Source organism: Paramisgurnus dabryanus, chromosome 14 (assembly GCF_030506205.2).
Source record: "Paramisgurnus dabryanus chromosome 14, PD_genome_1.1, whole genome shotgun sequence".
Taxonomy (NCBI): domain Eukaryota; kingdom Metazoa; phylum Chordata; class Actinopteri; order Cypriniformes; family Cobitidae; genus Paramisgurnus; species Paramisgurnus dabryanus.
Genome location: NC_133350.1, coordinates 23437863 through 23454831, shown reverse-complemented (window position 1 = coordinate 23454831; position 16969 = coordinate 23437863). Strand labels below are relative to the sequence as shown.

The 16969-nt window shown below is 37.3% G+C and overlaps 2 protein-coding genes across 2 annotated transcripts; one reads left to right on the top strand and one right to left on the bottom strand.

The window, feature by feature from the left end:
- The first annotated feature begins 1008 nt into the window (after window positions 1-1008).
- LOC135719111 (17-beta-hydroxysteroid dehydrogenase type 6-like) lies at window positions 1009-8060 on the top strand. The gene is made up of 5 exons (XM_065241665.1): window positions 1009-1294; window positions 5856-6170; window positions 6305-6563; window positions 6648-6811; window positions 7006-8060. The coding sequence occupies exons 2-5, from the start codon at window positions 5858-5860 to the stop codon at window positions 7215-7217; spliced, it is 948 nt and encodes a 315-aa protein (XP_065097737.1). The 5' UTR covers window positions 1009-1294; window positions 5856-5857; the 3' UTR covers window positions 7218-8060.
- Window positions 8061-11222: 3162 nt separating this feature from the next.
- On the bottom strand, window positions 11223-14418 carry atp5f1b (ATP synthase F1 subunit beta). Its single transcript, XM_065241664.1, has 10 exons — window positions 14261-14418; window positions 13497-13667; window positions 13237-13411; window positions 12967-13088; window positions 12651-12835; window positions 12370-12528; window positions 12169-12291; window positions 11843-12055; window positions 11564-11765; window positions 11223-11485 (listed from the first exon to the last, which is right to left on the bottom strand). Exons 1-10 carry the CDS (start codon window positions 14364-14366, stop codon window positions 11388-11390), a joined length of 1554 nt encoding a protein of 517 aa, XP_065097736.1. The 5' UTR covers window positions 14367-14418; the 3' UTR covers window positions 11223-11387.
- Between the last annotated feature and the right edge of the window lie 2551 nt (window positions 14419-16969).

Genomic DNA, 16969 nt, shown 5'->3' with positions numbered 1-16969 from the left:
TTTAATTACACAGAATTTATGATAAATGAATGTATTTTATAAAATGTAATATTCAATAATTTATTCTTAACTTTTCTTTATTAATTGTGTGTGTGTGATATATTTTGCTACTCAATGTTTATATTAAACTTAATACTGTCAAACTCTGTTACAAAGGTATTAAAAATAAAATAATGACTTTGGACACTAACTACATTTAGTAGTTAGTGGGGACATTTCACAAGACTTTTTTAAGATGTCAAATACGTTTTTTTTTTTTTTGTATCCCCAGATGTATGTGAAGTTTAAGCTGAAAATGCCATATAGATAATTTATTATAACATGTTAAATTGCCACCTTTGTAGGTGTAAAAGGCAAATGAGCTGATCTCTGCACTAAATGGCAGTGTCGTGGTTGGATAGTGCAGATTAAGAGGCGGTATTATCCCCTTCTGACATCACAAGGGGAGCCAAATGTCAATGACCTATTTTTTCACATGCTTGCAGAGAATGGTTTACCAAAACTAAGTTACAGGGTTGATCTTTTTCACATTTTCTAGGTTGAAAGAAGCACTCGGGACCCATTTATAGCACTTAAACATGGAAAAACTCAGATTTCCGTGATATGTCCCCTTTAAAACGAGTATTTCCAAATAACTTTATCCCATGGGTCAAGGGGTTAATAAGGACACTTCCATAAAGAAATTCAGCTTGGTAAAATACTTCAGAGAAGATATGTTTTGTTTGGGTTATTGCAATTCCACTGTGTGATTTCAACATTCATGCAAGCTTGACCATTCATATAATTGCATTTAAAAAAAACATTATACATATTTCTGTGTTATTTTACATCTGCTTATTTTTTTCTTATTTCATTTATCTGTTGCCACGGATGACTTTTAATTTACATGCGAAGTCTCCGAAACAGTTTCTTGTACAATTGCGCCGTCTGCTGCCACACATGAGATTGAGCGTCCGAGAAAAAAAACTGCTTTTAAGCGCATGCGCATTAAAACATTCGTGACGTCTATATACACCACTATACGTCTTCGCAGCTCTGTCTGTGATTACAGTAAATAGACCTTTAAATGAACTTCCTTCAGCGCTGAGCAGAGGGACTTTATGTCATGCGTCGATCGGTCTGAACGCACATTAGGAGGGTTTGGACATCAGACATGAATGTGGATATTCTTGAAAGCCGCATTTCTAAAATTCCTTTAAAGGCTGCTTGAATATTTTACTACATGATAACAGTTTGCAAGATTTCTGCGGTTGAACACATCGGGAAGGCTTGACTCTCCAAGGATAATTGACAGGTGGCTATGGTTTATTCTCTAATATATGAATTCAGTTTAATAGCTACTTTCTTGGGCTTGTGTGTGTCAATCTTAAATAATTACTAACAAAACGCAACATAAATAGGACATGTAGCCTAGGGTTAGGGTTAGTCCTCCGTGTTTGAACTTGAATTTATACATGTTTGTAACAACATGAGAGTGTGACATATGATGACATAATTTCCATTTTTGGGTGAACTATCCCTTTAAATTACAAACCAACAGGCTGGGTTCATCATTTTTATTGTAAATAACCCAGCATTTTTTTAGAGTGTAATCCGTGTTAATTTACTGTATTCATGTTCTTCTTTTTTTAATTATTTTATTCATTCTTTTCTGTTTATTTATTTCGCTATACCACACATATATATGCTTTATTTGTTAAAATTGAATAAATATGTTATTTCATTTAAACTTGGCGTAGTGATATGGAACTGTAATCCAGTCAACAGACCCGGGACTACTTTATAGATGTGCATTTATTGAAAAATAATGCACACACATACAATGTTTCTCAACCAATGATAATGAAGGATTTAACAGCCCTGTGGTATAAGTACATATGCCATTTAAACTCTGTAAATATAACCGACACACCCATACAGACTTAATTTAAATACAAAGTAAATCGCTCAGTGCTGTGGACGCTGTGAGGCTGTTAGTTTAGACGATCTCACGCCTATTTCTGTGCCTGTCCACACTAAAAAGTCGTTTTCAAACAAATTCAGCACTGTTAATGCATGTGGTGGTTCTCACAAATCGCCTGAAGGGGTTAATTTGTGTCCGGATCCTTTGAGTTTAGATCCGGCACCTGTTTTGGGGGAACATCTTATGCACTGCTGTTATGCTGACCTGTAGCCTTATATATGTTTTATCAATTTAAATCAGTATAAATAACATTTACAACTTAAGATCATGTTTTTTAAGCTTACAATATATGGAGTGTTACCATCTCTCATCTTACTGCACTGTCTTAAAATTGTGAAATTTCCATTATTTCATTTCATTTATTAATTTATAGAGCACATTTCCAACAACAGGAAGTTGAACCAAAGTGCTGTACACCCATACAACAATAAATAAATAAAAGAGTACAAAAACAGCACAGCATAAACATCATAAAACAGCACAGCATAATAAATCATTACAAGAAAAGGATGTTAAGAAAAGCACACATATGAGTTAATGATCTCAACTCACAGATTTTCCACTTAAGAGGTGAATTTTTAGGTAGTTTTTAAAAGACCCTAATGTGGAGGCAGATCTAATATGGAGTGGAAGACTATTTAGACCATTTAAACACTTATGAACAAAGCAAAGGAGTTTAAAATCGACTCTCAATGAAATAGGAAGCCAGCCGAGAGAATCTAAAATAGGGGAAATATGATCGAATTTACAGGTTCCAGTTAAAAGTCTTGCAGCAGCATTCTTTACTCCTGATAAACGATTTAAAGTTGAATAAGAAACACCGACATAAAGTGAGTTGCAATAATCTAATCTTGAAAACACAAAGGCATGGATTAACATAAGGTCCTTCACTTTCTGTAAATATATAAAAATTCTGTATTAAGCTTTTAAAACTCTTTTAAAAACTCATTTATTATACCATGTTGCTCCTTTTTGGGTGTGCAGGAAAAAGTGTTGTTTTTGTGTGTCTTTCTTTAAATGAGCCGCTACTTCCCTCCCTATTAACTGTTATCTGTACTGAAAACATACACTGTTTTTAATAAAACAATCATCTTACTTCATTCTTGTAATTGTTACGGCCAACACTCACCGTACAGTGACATAAATGAGAGACTACTACAGGGTCACCCAATTATGTCTAAAATCTATATTAAAGTAAAAATGTCATTATAAATGTATGTTTGTTTGGTTTTCATTTAATTCATGTGCTGCCTATTGAAATATATATATTAAATATTAAATATTCATATTCTCCCACATATTTGAATATCATAACTGCGCTGTGGTAATTGACAGGGGCGCTGTAAAGGGGGGAGGGTTAACAATGACGATTCTCGGGGCCCACTAGTAAGAGGGGGCCCACAGAAGCCCCCAAAATTGTTGTGCTAAAAAAATATTTAATAGTAAAAATTATTAACTTTAAATTATTCTATTTGCTGTTTCCTGATATCAAAAAAAATATTTGTTTAGGAAACACAAACGTCCGTGGGCCCCTTTCCCCCTCTCAATTTTCATAAAATGGTTCAGTCCGCCCAAATTGTGTAATCCAGGCAACACAGCTTGACTTCACTTGACAATGACGATTCTCGGGGCCCACTAGTAAGAGGGGGCCCAGAGAAGCCCCCAAAATTGTGGTGCTAAAAAATATTTAATAGTGAAAATTATTAACTTTAAATTATTCTATTTGCTGTTTCCTGGTATCAAAAAAAATTATTTGGTTAGGAAACACAAAGTCTGTGGGCCCCTTTCCCCCTCTCAATTTTCATAAAATGGTTCAGTCCGCCCAAATTGTGTAATCCAGGCAACACAGCTTGACTTCACTTATAGCGCCAGCAGAATATCACCTTGACTGACGAGGAAGTGAAAATGCCTCAAAAATCTGGAAGTCAAAAACGGAAAGAAAAAAAATAAGAGAAGTGAAAGAGGCAAAGGGTCGACAGTATGTTACCCAATTTTTCACAAGAAAAGGTGGGTTTGTAAGTAGGCCTAAATTGTTAGTGGACCGCTCGCCCGTGACAATAGGGACTTTAAGCAACAGCTGGAAATGGAACGGCTACGGCGACCGGAAGTATGCTGTCACACCACCGTAGCCAAGAACGTAAAAATCACTAAGCAACAGTAAACAGGACAGGCATTAATTCATTTACTGAGATACAAAAAAAATTCATTTAATTTTAAACAAGAGAAGGATTGCTTTTGGCATTAAATTACAATTTTTTGTCAGAAGAGGAGTTTTTACTATTGTATGATGTAAATAAGTCTAAAAACCTAGATTTAAGCAATAGTTGAAAACGTTGAATACTTAAAAATCGTTTAAATTAGCTTAAATTTAAAACATTTTAACACATATTATATAAAAGACTTGTGGTACAATCATAAACTGATGCAATTACAATGTCATATGCCATAAAACATAACATTTATATGCATAATCTCTCACGTTGTAGCGACTACGGCAAATCAGCTGTTCTCCCATAGTAGACCGTTACAGTAGAACGTCGCAAAGTAGCAGTTAAATTCGCGCATGCGCAATACAACGTCAGAATGCCGTTGCCGTTCCACTAGAGGCGTGTTGCTTAAAGTCCCTTTTGATCGTTGCCTACGGCACTTTTCTGTGCTCACGCGCACAGTTTGTACATGAGGCCCCAGGTCTCTACGGTAGCATTTTTCGACAAGTAAGCACGTTTGAATAGAGCAGGGTGCAGCGGGTGCACGGCTTTGCCTCACAGCCAGCCGTTGTCGGCATCTTTGTACGAGGCTCTCTCTTCAGCACCCTGCTGCGGTCCACGCTGTTGCACCTGTCTTGCAAGCAGTCTCTAACTTCATGAACTCTGATAAAAATCCTCTGCCAGCTAATGTACAAACTACTATCAGCTGTTTGTGAGGTTTTAGTGCATCTCTTGAAGATGATGTGGAGTTGTAATACTTTCACATTATCTGATTCAGACCGACTCGGCAAAACTCAATTTAAACAGCGCAAAATGACTGCCTGTGAATTATAGATAGAAATGATTATATTTCTGTTTTTATTCACACAATAAGTATTTAAACTAGTTTAAATGAAAATTCATGTAGTTTTAGGAAAAGTTTTAAATCATAGTTTTATGATTTATTTAGACAAAGTTATTGACTACGCAAATTTCAAAACGGTTAAAATGACAGCTGGTGCCCGTTCTAGTGTTAAAAGTGCATGATAATCTCCCCATGTTAGGTCAAGAAAACGCTGGAATACACAGTTTTAGTTAAATGTTCAACACTGCAAAAAATGACTTTCTTACTTAGTATTTTTGTTTTCAGGAGAAATATCTAAAAATTCTTAAATTAAGATGCTTTTTCTTGATTAGCAAAATGGCCTAAGTAAATAAGTCTAGTTTTAAGACAAATTAATATACAATTTAAGTGAAATTGTCCTTAAAACAAGCAAAAAAAATTGTGAAATAAGATTTCTTTTTTCTTAAACACTTAATTCAAGTTAAATTTTCTCACCCCATTGGTAGTAGTCAAAATACCATAAAAGCGCAGGATTTTATGTAATTAATATGAAAAAAGTCTCAGCTGTGTTGGGGGCCCTGTCAAGATTCTTTTCATGGGGCCCAAAATCCTTAGCAGCGCCCCTGGTAATTGACAGGAAATACAGCGTTACACCATCTTGCTGTTAACGTTTCTTTAGTAATTTCGCCTTTCCTACAGCATGAACCACTGTACTGAATCCAGTGTATTAGTCAATCCTTTTAATGAAAGCATGACATCAGAAATTTGTGAAAGAGTAGCTGTGTTACAAATTTGATCAGTTTAGTGTTGCGTACCCTTCAGGACCCCTCAGTCATATGTTCTGTGCTTTATGTTTTAACAGCTATGCTTCTGTACATTTTCGGATTGGTGGTCCTGTATTACACCGTGAGATGGTACAGGGAGCTGGATCGAGTTCCAGACAGAGGGAATAAATACGTTTTTATCACCGGGTGCGATTCTGGTTTCGGAGAGCTCCTCGCGCGCCATCTGGATAAGCGTGGATTTTGCGTCGTGGCAGCGTGCTTGACAGAGAAGGGAGAGGAGGAGCTGAAAAAGTCGTGTTCATCTCGAGTGTCTACCATCCATCTGAATGTCACAAACTATGAGAGCATCGAAAAAGCATCCAGGTTTATTAAAAATCTGGTTGGTGAGAAGGGTAAGGAATTACATTTGGCCTATTACAATAATTTGCTTTTCAAGTTACTATCTGTTTTCAAGGACCGTTATTGCTTAAATGATACAAACATAATTATTTGAAATAAAAGCAAAACTATTTTGTGTGTTTGGCAGGTTTATGGGCTTTGGTGAACAATGCTGGTATAGCTGTAGCATCAGCGCCTGCTGATTGGCTGACACTGCAAGACTATAAAGCCACACTGGATGTTAACCTTTATGGTGTTATTGGTGTGACCCTAAGCGTTCTGCCACTTATAAAAAAAGCCAGAGGTCGTGTGGTGAACGTATCAAGCGTGGTTGGAAGAATCAGTCCTTCCAGTGGACCCTACTGTGTGTCTAAATATGGTGTGGAGGCATTCAATGACTCTCTCAGGTAAAGCAAAAAAGTGTGGCAGGACCTGAAGACATGATGCATTGTGTTGTTTTATGTTTTGATGCGTTTTTTGTTTTGTTTTAGGAGGAACATGTATCACTTTGGTGTGAAAGTTTCGTGCATTGAACCAGGATTCTTCAAAACCCAAGTGGCAAACATGGACGTCCATTTCAGGGGTATGGAGAAGCGATGGGAAAGGTTGCCGGTGGAGGTCAAAGAGGAATATGGAGATGATTATATTCATAAAGGTAATTGCTGTAATACTTTTTTAATACTGATAAAATGTATGGCTTGAATGCACTGTAAATAAATTTGGATAAAAGCATTGCCAAATGTTCGTAAATGCACCTCATCCCACACCAAAATATATTTAACCTCCTACATACTATGGCCTATGAAATTGATTATCTTAATTTCTCCTAATTGTTTGACTCTCAATCAGTTGAAAATGTGATGAAGAAGTACTCCAAGACACTAGACGGTGATCTGATGAAAGTGGTGAACTGTATGGAGCACGCCGTCTCGGCTGTCCGTCCCCGTACCCGTTATTCTCCAGGGTGGGATGCAAAGTTCTTCTGGTTGCCTCTTTCTTACCTCCCCACCTGCATCTCTGACTACCTGCTGCGCGATAAAGCTATGAGATCAGCCAAATGAATCCCTCAACCAACTAGCAACATGGTCAGCGGTGCTATTTTACATAACATGCACTATTTTTCGAGACTTTTTTTGATGGCATCCCGGGTATAACTTGGCACAAAGATGACTTCTCTCAAACATTAACTGGTTTAAATATAAGTAGAGGTGCACATTATTTTGACTTCATGCTGTCGGGATTAGTCACACTTACAAACAAGTTTAAACGCGTTGCCTTGAAAATGCACTAATATTCACGCCTTAGTTTGCCGTATTCACCTAAGCTTGAATTCCAATAACACATTGCAATAATCAAGAGTACATTTTAATTTGAGTTTGTCTAGATTATAACTAATACAGTAGTTTCATAGACCTGATATAAGGACATTAAAAGAAGATGTCAAGGTTTAGTTATTACAAGCCTGAGAACATGCTAAAATCTTGTATAAAAAAGGTAAACAATTTCATTTTTATAACCTAACCACACAGGTACATAATGATCCTATTTTATCACTGACCTAGTGACATGCATTTGAATACACTGAAGGTTTTTATTGATCCAGAGGTCATATTGCATGGAAATACATGTACAGGTACATTATTTATGCATTGGTTGGTATATCAGGAGTATAATAAAATCATGGACTACTTATCAAATGTAAATGTTACATTTCAAATTGTTTTATTGTTTTACTGTTATGTTGTAAAGTAACCAAGTTAAAATTGCACCACATTCTGGTTTGCTGTGCAATGCAATGGCGACACCATGTATTGTAACTATGGATGATGAAGCTCATGATTGTAAAGGACTAATGTTATTAATAAATCGAATAAACCTAGAAATAATTAAGTGTTGTAAAATAATACCTTTTGAGTGAGTTATTAAAGGCGTTCCAGTGTTACCAAACTGAATAATCACATTTTACCACATAACTATAAAGGAATTGTCTTAGTTTTCAAGATAAAAAAGTGTGCTAAAATACATTTTTATTAGGGCTGGGCATAGATTAATCTAGATTAATCTCTTACAAAATAAAAGTATTTTTTTTGCATAATATATGAGTTTGGGTTGTGTGTAAATATTATGTATATTTAAACACACACACATACATACATTTAAGAAATGTTTTATTTAAATAGCGTTTTTTTATTTATATAAAATTTAGAATATATAAAAATATAAATAAATATATATACACATGTAAATGTTTCTTAAATACATATATGGATGTGTGTGTATTTATATATGTACATAATAATTACACACAGCAAAAACTCATATGGTATGCAAAAAATTACTTTTATTTTGAATGAGATTAATCTAGATTAATCTATGCCCAGCTCTTATTTTTATGCACAAATTTTGTACCTCATATACAAATAAATTGTCTTTTGTACTTCTTAAAGCACCACTATGTAGTTTTTTTACCTTTAAATAATGTCTCTAAAATTATTTCAGTGATAGAACAACTTTTAACTGGACAAATTGTACTGTTGCTGCAACCTGAGCAGCCTCCTAGCTGCTACAAGCACACTCTGAAAGTGGTGGTGGAGTGTAGAAAACACAGCCCCGCCCCTCCCCCTGCCTGCAGAAGAGTGTCTGATACCAGGCACTGTTGCGCTTTTCAACCACATGGGGGAGCTGTAAGTCATTTTTACATGGAAACTTCATAGTGTTGCTTTAAAGGGATAGTTCAGCCAAAATGAAAATGACTCCTCATTTATTCACTCTCATGTTGTTACATGTTGTAGATATGTTAAGAAATTTTGTAACCAAACTGATCATGAGCCCCATTCACTTCTATGTATTATTATCTAGTATTATTTTATTCTACTATGGAAGTGAATGGGGCTCATAATCGGTTTGGTTTGTGTTCTTCAGAATAAAAACATTTTACAGGTTTGTAACAACATAAGAGTCAGAAAATTCTGAGAATTTTTATTTTTGGGTGAACGGTCCCTTAAAGGTAAGTTTTTAAAGAACATAAGAGTACTCAACTGTGCTATTTTGAGATGCCATTTATTTCAATAGATTAAGGGTCGGTTATCCAAACAGGGTTTAGATTAATCCAGGACTAGGCCTTAGTTGTAGTAGGACAATTTAATTTTACAAACAAACCTTATGGGGTGGTTTAGGGTTTAGATAAATCCAGGACTTGGCTTTAGTTATTTTGGGATATTTAAGTCGTTTTTACAAACAAACCTTACAAAAAACATTACTGGTGTGCATTTTGAGACAAAGCAATGCTACCGATATATGTAAAATATGTCAATGCAAGGTGTTTTGAAATAAAAGCAGCTGAAACATGCATTTTAGTCTGGGACTAGGATAAACCCGTTTGGGAAATTGCCCTTATAAACAAAACTGGTGTGCATCTTAAGACAAAACAATGGGTCTCCTTCAGTAAGCATGTGTATGCACGTATTTGTTCGTGAAATATGTGTTTGGACATTTTTAACTAACAAATCATAAATCAACAAAAACTTTTATACTAAAATTTCCTCTAAATGTTTACAATAGACCACAAGTACGCAATAATCATGAACAAGGAAAAAGAACCCTATAATATACATCTGTGTTAAACATTTTATATATTATTCCTTGTAAATGATTATTGCGTATGTGTTGTCTAAGTTGTTCTTACATTTTTGCATACATTTAAAATAAATTTTGGTATTAAAGTTTTTGTTGATGATTTGTTAGTTAAAACAGCTGTTCGCACATTTTACCAACAAATTTGTGCGTAAGCATGCTTGATGAAAGAGACCCAGTGGCACTGATATATGTTATGTCAGTATGATAAGTTTTTAAATTAAGGTAGCTCAAATATGCATTTTAGCCTGGACTAGCCCTGTTGAGGAAACCTCCAAAAATGTCAATTAAAGTATTAATAATATTTAGTATACTTTTCTCAAGTGCACTAAAGTACTACTACTCGGGGTTCCACTCCAAACAAAATATTAAATTTCCTGACTTCAACTAAAAAGCTAAATGCATTATGTCCAGGATCACTGAGTGTACACCGTGAGTTAAAGCAACACCAAAGAGTTTTTTTTTTACCTTAAAATAACGTTTCCAAAAAAGTTTCAGTGGTTCATCCACTCAAAACAGGGTGAATGGCACTTTCACATTCGCTTTGCAGCCCTCTATCGGCCAAAACCACACTAAAGAAGTTTCCAACCGTCGGGTAGTGGTCCTGTAGTTTGAGTGAAACTACAAAAACTTGCTTTACGGCAGACCTACAATCCAATCAGAGCCAGCTATGCTGCAGTATTTACAACAGTGCTAATGAACAATTACGCTTCTAACCTGTAGGGGGAGCAAAGAGCAATAACTCTTTAGTGTTGCTTTAATGAAAATGTATCTTAAATGCCTAAAATGAGTTAACAATGCCAATAAACAGCGGTTTAGATTATAGTCTCACTTGAAATCAGTGGAGCCTTGGACCCAGAAACAGCATTCTTGACATCACAACATAAAAACCGCTGATATTCCATGACTTGGACAAAATGAACAGCCTTTCATTTTCTGATAAAGTCCAATAAAAATTCCATATTCCAGAAATTCCATGGCCCGTGGGAACCCAGATAACTATACTTTGAATTAGTGTATTTGTAGCATAATTTTAAGCTTTCGCTTTGCAAAAAAGAAAATGTCTTAGAAATGTATTTGCTGGTATTCAAGTATATTCAAGTACACTTAATTTCCACCAGGTTAACCCTTTTTTTTATTACATTACTTTTTAAAAGATGAACAGTGCTTTGACTACTAGATCAATAGGCTTTATGTCCAGCTGCACTACTTCCTGAACTTCAGCCAGCTCCTTGTTTCCTGTCTGCCATTATTGGACAAACTGATTAATCCAGGTGTGTCTGATTACTGTTGCGACTACTGAGGTCAAATGACTTAGAAATGGATATGAATGCACATTTCACAAATCAAAAACTATTAGAAATGTACAAATGACAGCTATTCATGCCAAACAAGCATCAGAGACAAAAAAAAAACATGGGTCAAGTAAGAGGAACTGTTGACAGAAAGACAGTTTATTTCCATCTTGATTAATTGGAAACATTAAATACAACTTTCAGGATGACCAGCGATAAAGATACAATTTGAATGTGACGTTACAAACCAAGTGCTCCTCTTTTTCATTCAGCCCGCCCTTTACACATTTAAAACAGACTTCTTTACGAATGCTCCTCAGCAAGTTTCTCTGCCTTCAGGACGACCTCCTCAATAGGACCCACCATGTAGAAGGCCTGCTCGGGGAGTGCATCATACTCACCTAGAGAGAAACGTCACTATGATTAACACCAAACAAGCCTGAACAAAAATGACCTACAGGAGAACGCCCAAAACTAACCATTAAGAATAGCCTTGAAGCCTTTGATGGTTTCTTTCAGGGGCACCAGCTTGCCAATGTGTCCAGTGAAGACCTCAGCCACCTGGAAGGGCTGGGACAGGAACCTCTGGATTTTACGGGCACGGGACACAATCAGCTTGTCCTCCTCAGACAACTCATCCATACCCAAGATAGCAATGATATCCTGCAGGGATTTGTAGTCCTGGGGTAGAGAGACCAAAGGATTAGTGAACAGTACCTCAAAATGTGAATGACCCCCAATATTTACAAATCACTAACCTGAAGAATCTTCTGGACACCACGGGCTACGTCATAATGCTCTGCTCCTACAATGTTAGGGTCCATGATACGGGAAGTGGAATCCAGCGGGTCCACAGCGGGGTAGATACCAAGCTCAGCGATGGCACGAGACAACACAGTGGTGGCGTCCAAGTGAGCGAAAGTTGTGGCGGGGGCAGGATCAGTCAAGTCATCAGCAGGCACATAGATGGCCTAGAAGAAACCAAATGCAGTTCAACGAAAAGCTTGAAAGGGTCTAAGCAAATAGCATCGCAATCCCAACAAGAACTTGAGTGTGTTACGCAAGTATAAGTTATGAAGTGTACCTGCACAGATGTGATTGAGCCTTTCTTGGTTGTCGTAATTCTCTCCTGCATGGTACCCATGTCTGTGGCCAGAGTTGGCTGATAACCCACAGCAGAGGGAATACGACCCAACAGGGCAGACACCTACAGAAAAAAAAAGCATGAGAAGGGCACAAAAGGGCTTTCTCCGTAAACGCAGATGTGAAAAATCCAATCGCTGACCTCTGATCCAGCCTGAGTGAAACGGAAAATGTTGTCGATGAAGAGCAGCACATCCTGTCCCTCCTGGTCACGGAAATATTCTGCGACAGTCAGTCCAGTCAAAGCCACACGGGCACGAGCACCTGGGGGCTCATTCATCTGTCCGTACACCAGCGCCACCTAATGAAAACAATAACACCTGATGACTGCAATGGCTTGGTTGTTCTAAAACTCAAAAATAAAAAGTGCTTCACAATGCCATGGAAGAACCTTTTTGGCTCAAAACCATTGGCTCAAGTTACCTTTGAGGTAGTGTCCTTCAGGTTGATGACACCAGACTCGATCATCTCATGGTAAAGATCATTTCCCTCACGGGTTCTCTCTCCCACACCGGCAAACACGGAGTAACCACCATGAGCCTTTGCCACGTTGTTGATCAGCTCCATAATCAATACAGTCTTTCCCACACCGGCACCACCGAAGAGACCTAAAAAAAAAATAAGTGATTGTAGTTAGACAAGTGCTCTACTTTGTGTACATGCAGGTTGTGTTTCAAAAGTGTTTGATAGCGGTATTAATCAATCCAAAAAGATTACAAGTTGACCGAGCATCACATACCAATCTTGCCACCCTTGGCATAGGGGGCCAGCAGGTCTACGACCTTGATTCCCGTGACCAGAATCTCCTGCTCAACACTCATGTCTGTGAATTCTGGGGCCTCGGCGTGAATGGCGGCAGTCCTGGAGGAAATCACACAATATTGCACTTAAGCAAATGCACACATCAAAACTAAATTAAACTATTTATTATATACATGAACCTCAGTGATGAATAATATCCTTAAATTAACTAACAAAAATAAATATCCAAGGCAAAAAAGACGCTTACTGTTTTGTGGAAATTGGTCCTCTCTCGTCAATGGGTTCACCAATGACATTCATGATCCTGCCGAGTGTCTCGGGTCCCACAGGGATTCTGATGGGAGCACCGGTGTCAAGAACCTTCTGGCCACGCACCAGTCCCTCAGTACCATCCATAGCAATGGTGCGGACGGTGCTCTCCCCTAAAACCAGAAAAAGGTGACTCTCGAGATTCCTTTATAGTTATAAAAACTGATTTGTGATTAACTTATTGATTAATTAAGTTACCAAGATGTTGAGCGACTTCCAGGACTAGCCTGGAGTCACGGCCGGCCACCTCCAGGGCATTGAGAATGGGGGGCAGACCCTCATCAAACTGGACGTCTACGACGGCACCGATGACTGCGACGATACGCCCGTTGGCGGTGGCGGCAGCTGCGGCAGGAGCAACATAATTGCCTGCAACAAAAACACGGTACAATGAGTATTACACTGCACTGACAGTCCACATAGAAAATAGTTTATATCTTTTAACTAGTCTTCTCAATGTCGTGATCAGTCAAAACATGCTTATGAATGAACGTTACCAAGGAAATGTTCTCAAGGCAAATTAATTCAATAACGGATATGGGTCTTTATATAATACACTCGTAGTGTGTATTTAAAGATTATAAAGCATACATTTTAAACATAATTTTTTTATAAAAGATAATTATATTTTATATTCTTTACGCGTTAAACTTCACCATGACCTCGCAACACGGCTAACAGCGCGAGCCTCCTCACCATGACACAAGGTCATTCCGGGTTTGTAACAAATACAAATGACTTCTTATTATTATTTGCTGCTTACAATCATGGCAGTGAATTTCCATCGTGAATCCGCATGCATATAGTTGCTATAGCAAAATCAATCGTTGAAAATAATGACGGGAGAACTTTGCGGCCTACACTTGCAATCCGCATGCTGCTGTGTCGCGGCGGCGGTGACGTTGATGTCAGAATGGTTGCGTTAAAACGAATGGTTAAAGACAACAATAATCTTTACTTACGAGAAAACAGTGCTGCTGGGGTTCCGTTAAGAGCCTTCAGGGGAGTCACCCCGGGCTTGAGGGCTTGCAATGCCCCGGTGCAGCAGCGTCCCACAGCTCCTAACATTGTTAAAATGGCTGAAGGTGGAACGGGGCAGAGGCTCACGAGCTTATATATAGTACCGCTCGAGTCCAATACTGCGCATGCGTTTCAGACATGGCGACACGGTAGTTGAACATCTGCGCATGCGTTTGTGTTGAAGGACAGACTGGGCATCGTTACAATGAACACAAAAATGACACACATGCTGTAATGTTTGGACAATAATGTGGATGATTTTGAGCTTTATATTTGTAAATACGTGTGTAACATTTGTTATTATGAAGCAGGATACGTTTGTTTATATACATACCCTTAGCAGAGGATTTGTCCAAAGCGAAATGAGAGATTTTGGGATCACAATACTAGACTATATTAAAGTTAGGCAAGAAGTAATGTTAACAAAGTTAAACAAGGGAGGTAAAGACTTGAGGATACTGCATATTAATTTTATTGTATAGTAAAATAGAAAATCTTTAGGAGAATCTGTAATTAGATCTGTTGTAAATCAGAACAAATCCCTGCATTCAATGTCATTGACAATCCATATCTTGTGTTTTATATGTTGTGTTTTTTATGAATGTAACCACTAGGTGCCACTGTTGTATAAAGTAATATATGCTATAACGTCACATAGCTGACAGTTGTACATTGTGTGTCTCTATCAAGAAACATTTGTTTTATTGTCTTAAGTACAATGTTGTGGTTTCTTACTGCAATAAAAGTAATTTAACCCACTTTGATTAATTTGCAAATTAACAAAGAAAATTTTTAAAAGGGACATTTCACAAGACTTTTTAAGATGTTAAATAAATATTTCCTGAGTACTTATGTCAAGTTCTTTCTCAAAATACCATATAGATAATTTATTATAACATGTTAAAATTGCCACTTTGTAGGTGTGAGCAAAAATGTAAAATTTTTGGGTGTGTCCTTTAAAATGCAAATGAGCTGATCTCTGCACTAATAGAGACAGAGCGCCGCGCGTCATAACCTGAAAACCACGCCCACCGGGGGGGAAAACAATCCAACCGTCTCCATTGACTTTGTATTGCGAGAGGCTGCCTCCTTGTCATTTCTGGCTTATAACAAAAAACAGAATAATGCCTAAAAACTGCTGTGTGACAGTTTGTACAGCTAACAAGCCAAAGAACCCAGAAATAAGCTTTTATAAGCTGTCGAGCCGTAAAACCCTGTCTTTAAGGAGAATAAAGTGGATCGCCGACTACGTTTCCCCCTATTGGACGCAGTTCTACTAATAGTATTACTATGAAAAGTTGCCTGTTTCCATTTTTGTGTCTTTAAACGCTCGTTTTTGGGGTCGACAGCTTATAAAAACTTATTTACAGATTAAAATTAAAAACAGAATAATACATAAAAGCTGCTGTGTGACAAGGTGTACAGCTAAAAAGCCAAAAAACCCAGAAATAAGTTTTTTTTAAGCTGTCGACCTCATAAAACGAGCGTTTAAAGAAACAAAAGTGGAAACAGGCAACTTTTCATAGTACTTCTATTAGTAGAACTGCGTCCACTAGGGGGAAACGTAGTCGGCGATCCACTTTATTTTCCTTAAAAGCTGGGTTTTACGGCTCGACAGCTTATAAAAACTTATTTCTGGGTTCTTTGGCTTGTTAGCTGTACATATTGTCACACAGCAGCTTTTAGGCATTATTCTGTTTTTTGTTATAAGCCAGAAATGACAAGGAGGCAGCCTCTCGCAATACAAAGTCAACGGAGACGGTTGGATTGTTTCCCCCCCCGGTGGGCGTGGTTTTCAAATTTGCATATCGGCGCTCTGTCTCTATGGCAGTGCCGTGGTTGGATAGTGTTGATTAAGGGGTTGTATTATGCCTTCTGACATCACAAGGGGAGCCAAATTTCAATGACCTATTTTTTCACATACTTGCAGAGAATAGTTTACCAAAACTAAATTACTGGGTTTACTTTTCTACATTTCTAGGTGATAGAAGCACTGGGGACCCAATTATAGCACTTGGAAAAAGTCACATTTCCATTTAATTATACCCCTTTATAAAACATAAATATTATACATGCATATTATTAAATGCTTCACATCTTAAATTATATTTCTAGCAGATTTGTACACACCCTCATTCAACCCTAGTATGTGTTACATTATGGTTGTTTAATGATGCAGAAGCAATTAATATGCCGTGAACTATAACATCATCTCTAATGACAGCGTGGATAATTATGCAATGAAAAAGACAACCAAGATCATATCAAATCTATCTATCTCTGTCTGATGCAAAGAACAGAGCTGTAGAAAATATTGCGGTGTCTCAGTGGCAACAGTAATTGTGTTGTGTACACAGATGGCACTGCAGCAGCACAACTGAACAAACAGCCCTAATCTGTTACAAGAACTACCAGCACATTGGTCGGCACATATGTGCCAGATAAGAGAGAATTTCTCTGTTATATGTACTATATATATATACAGGCTCAGGTACGCAATCACTTTGTCATCTGACAACAACAAGCACAAAAAGATTTGTATAAGCATTGTTGTTTATACAGTAGTATTTGTGTAACTCTTTGAACAGAATGAGGTTTTGATCCCTTGGGGTAATCATTTTATTTAAACACAGAATTATTTAAACTACGTC

Excerpts from the sequence above, each read along its gene's own strand:
- LOC135719111 (XM_065241665.1), top strand. The coding sequence starts at position 5,858 with ATGCTTCTGTACATTTTCGGATTGGTGGTCCTGTATTACACCGTGAGA. Across the intron at positions 6,564-6,647 it reads GCATTCAATGACTCTCTCAG|GAGGAACATGTATCACTTTG; the intron begins GTAAAGCAAAAA and ends GTTTTGTTTTAG. Across the intron at positions 6,812-7,005 it reads AGATGATTATATTCATAAAG|TTGAAAATGTGATGAAGAAG; the intron begins GTAATTGCTGTA and ends ACTCTCAATCAG.
- atp5f1b (XM_065241664.1), bottom strand. The coding sequence starts at position 14,366 with ATGTTAGGAGCTGTGGGACGCTGCTGCACCGGGGCATTGCAAGCCCTC. Across the intron at positions 13,668-14,260 it reads CCCAGCAGCACTGTTTTCTC|GCAATTATGTTGCTCCTGCC; the intron begins GTAAGTAAAGAT and ends TTTTTGTTGCAG. Across the intron at positions 12,529-12,650 it reads TGAAGGACACTACCTCAAAG|GTGGCGCTGGTGTACGGACA; the intron begins GTAACTTGAGCC and ends TGTTTTCATTAG.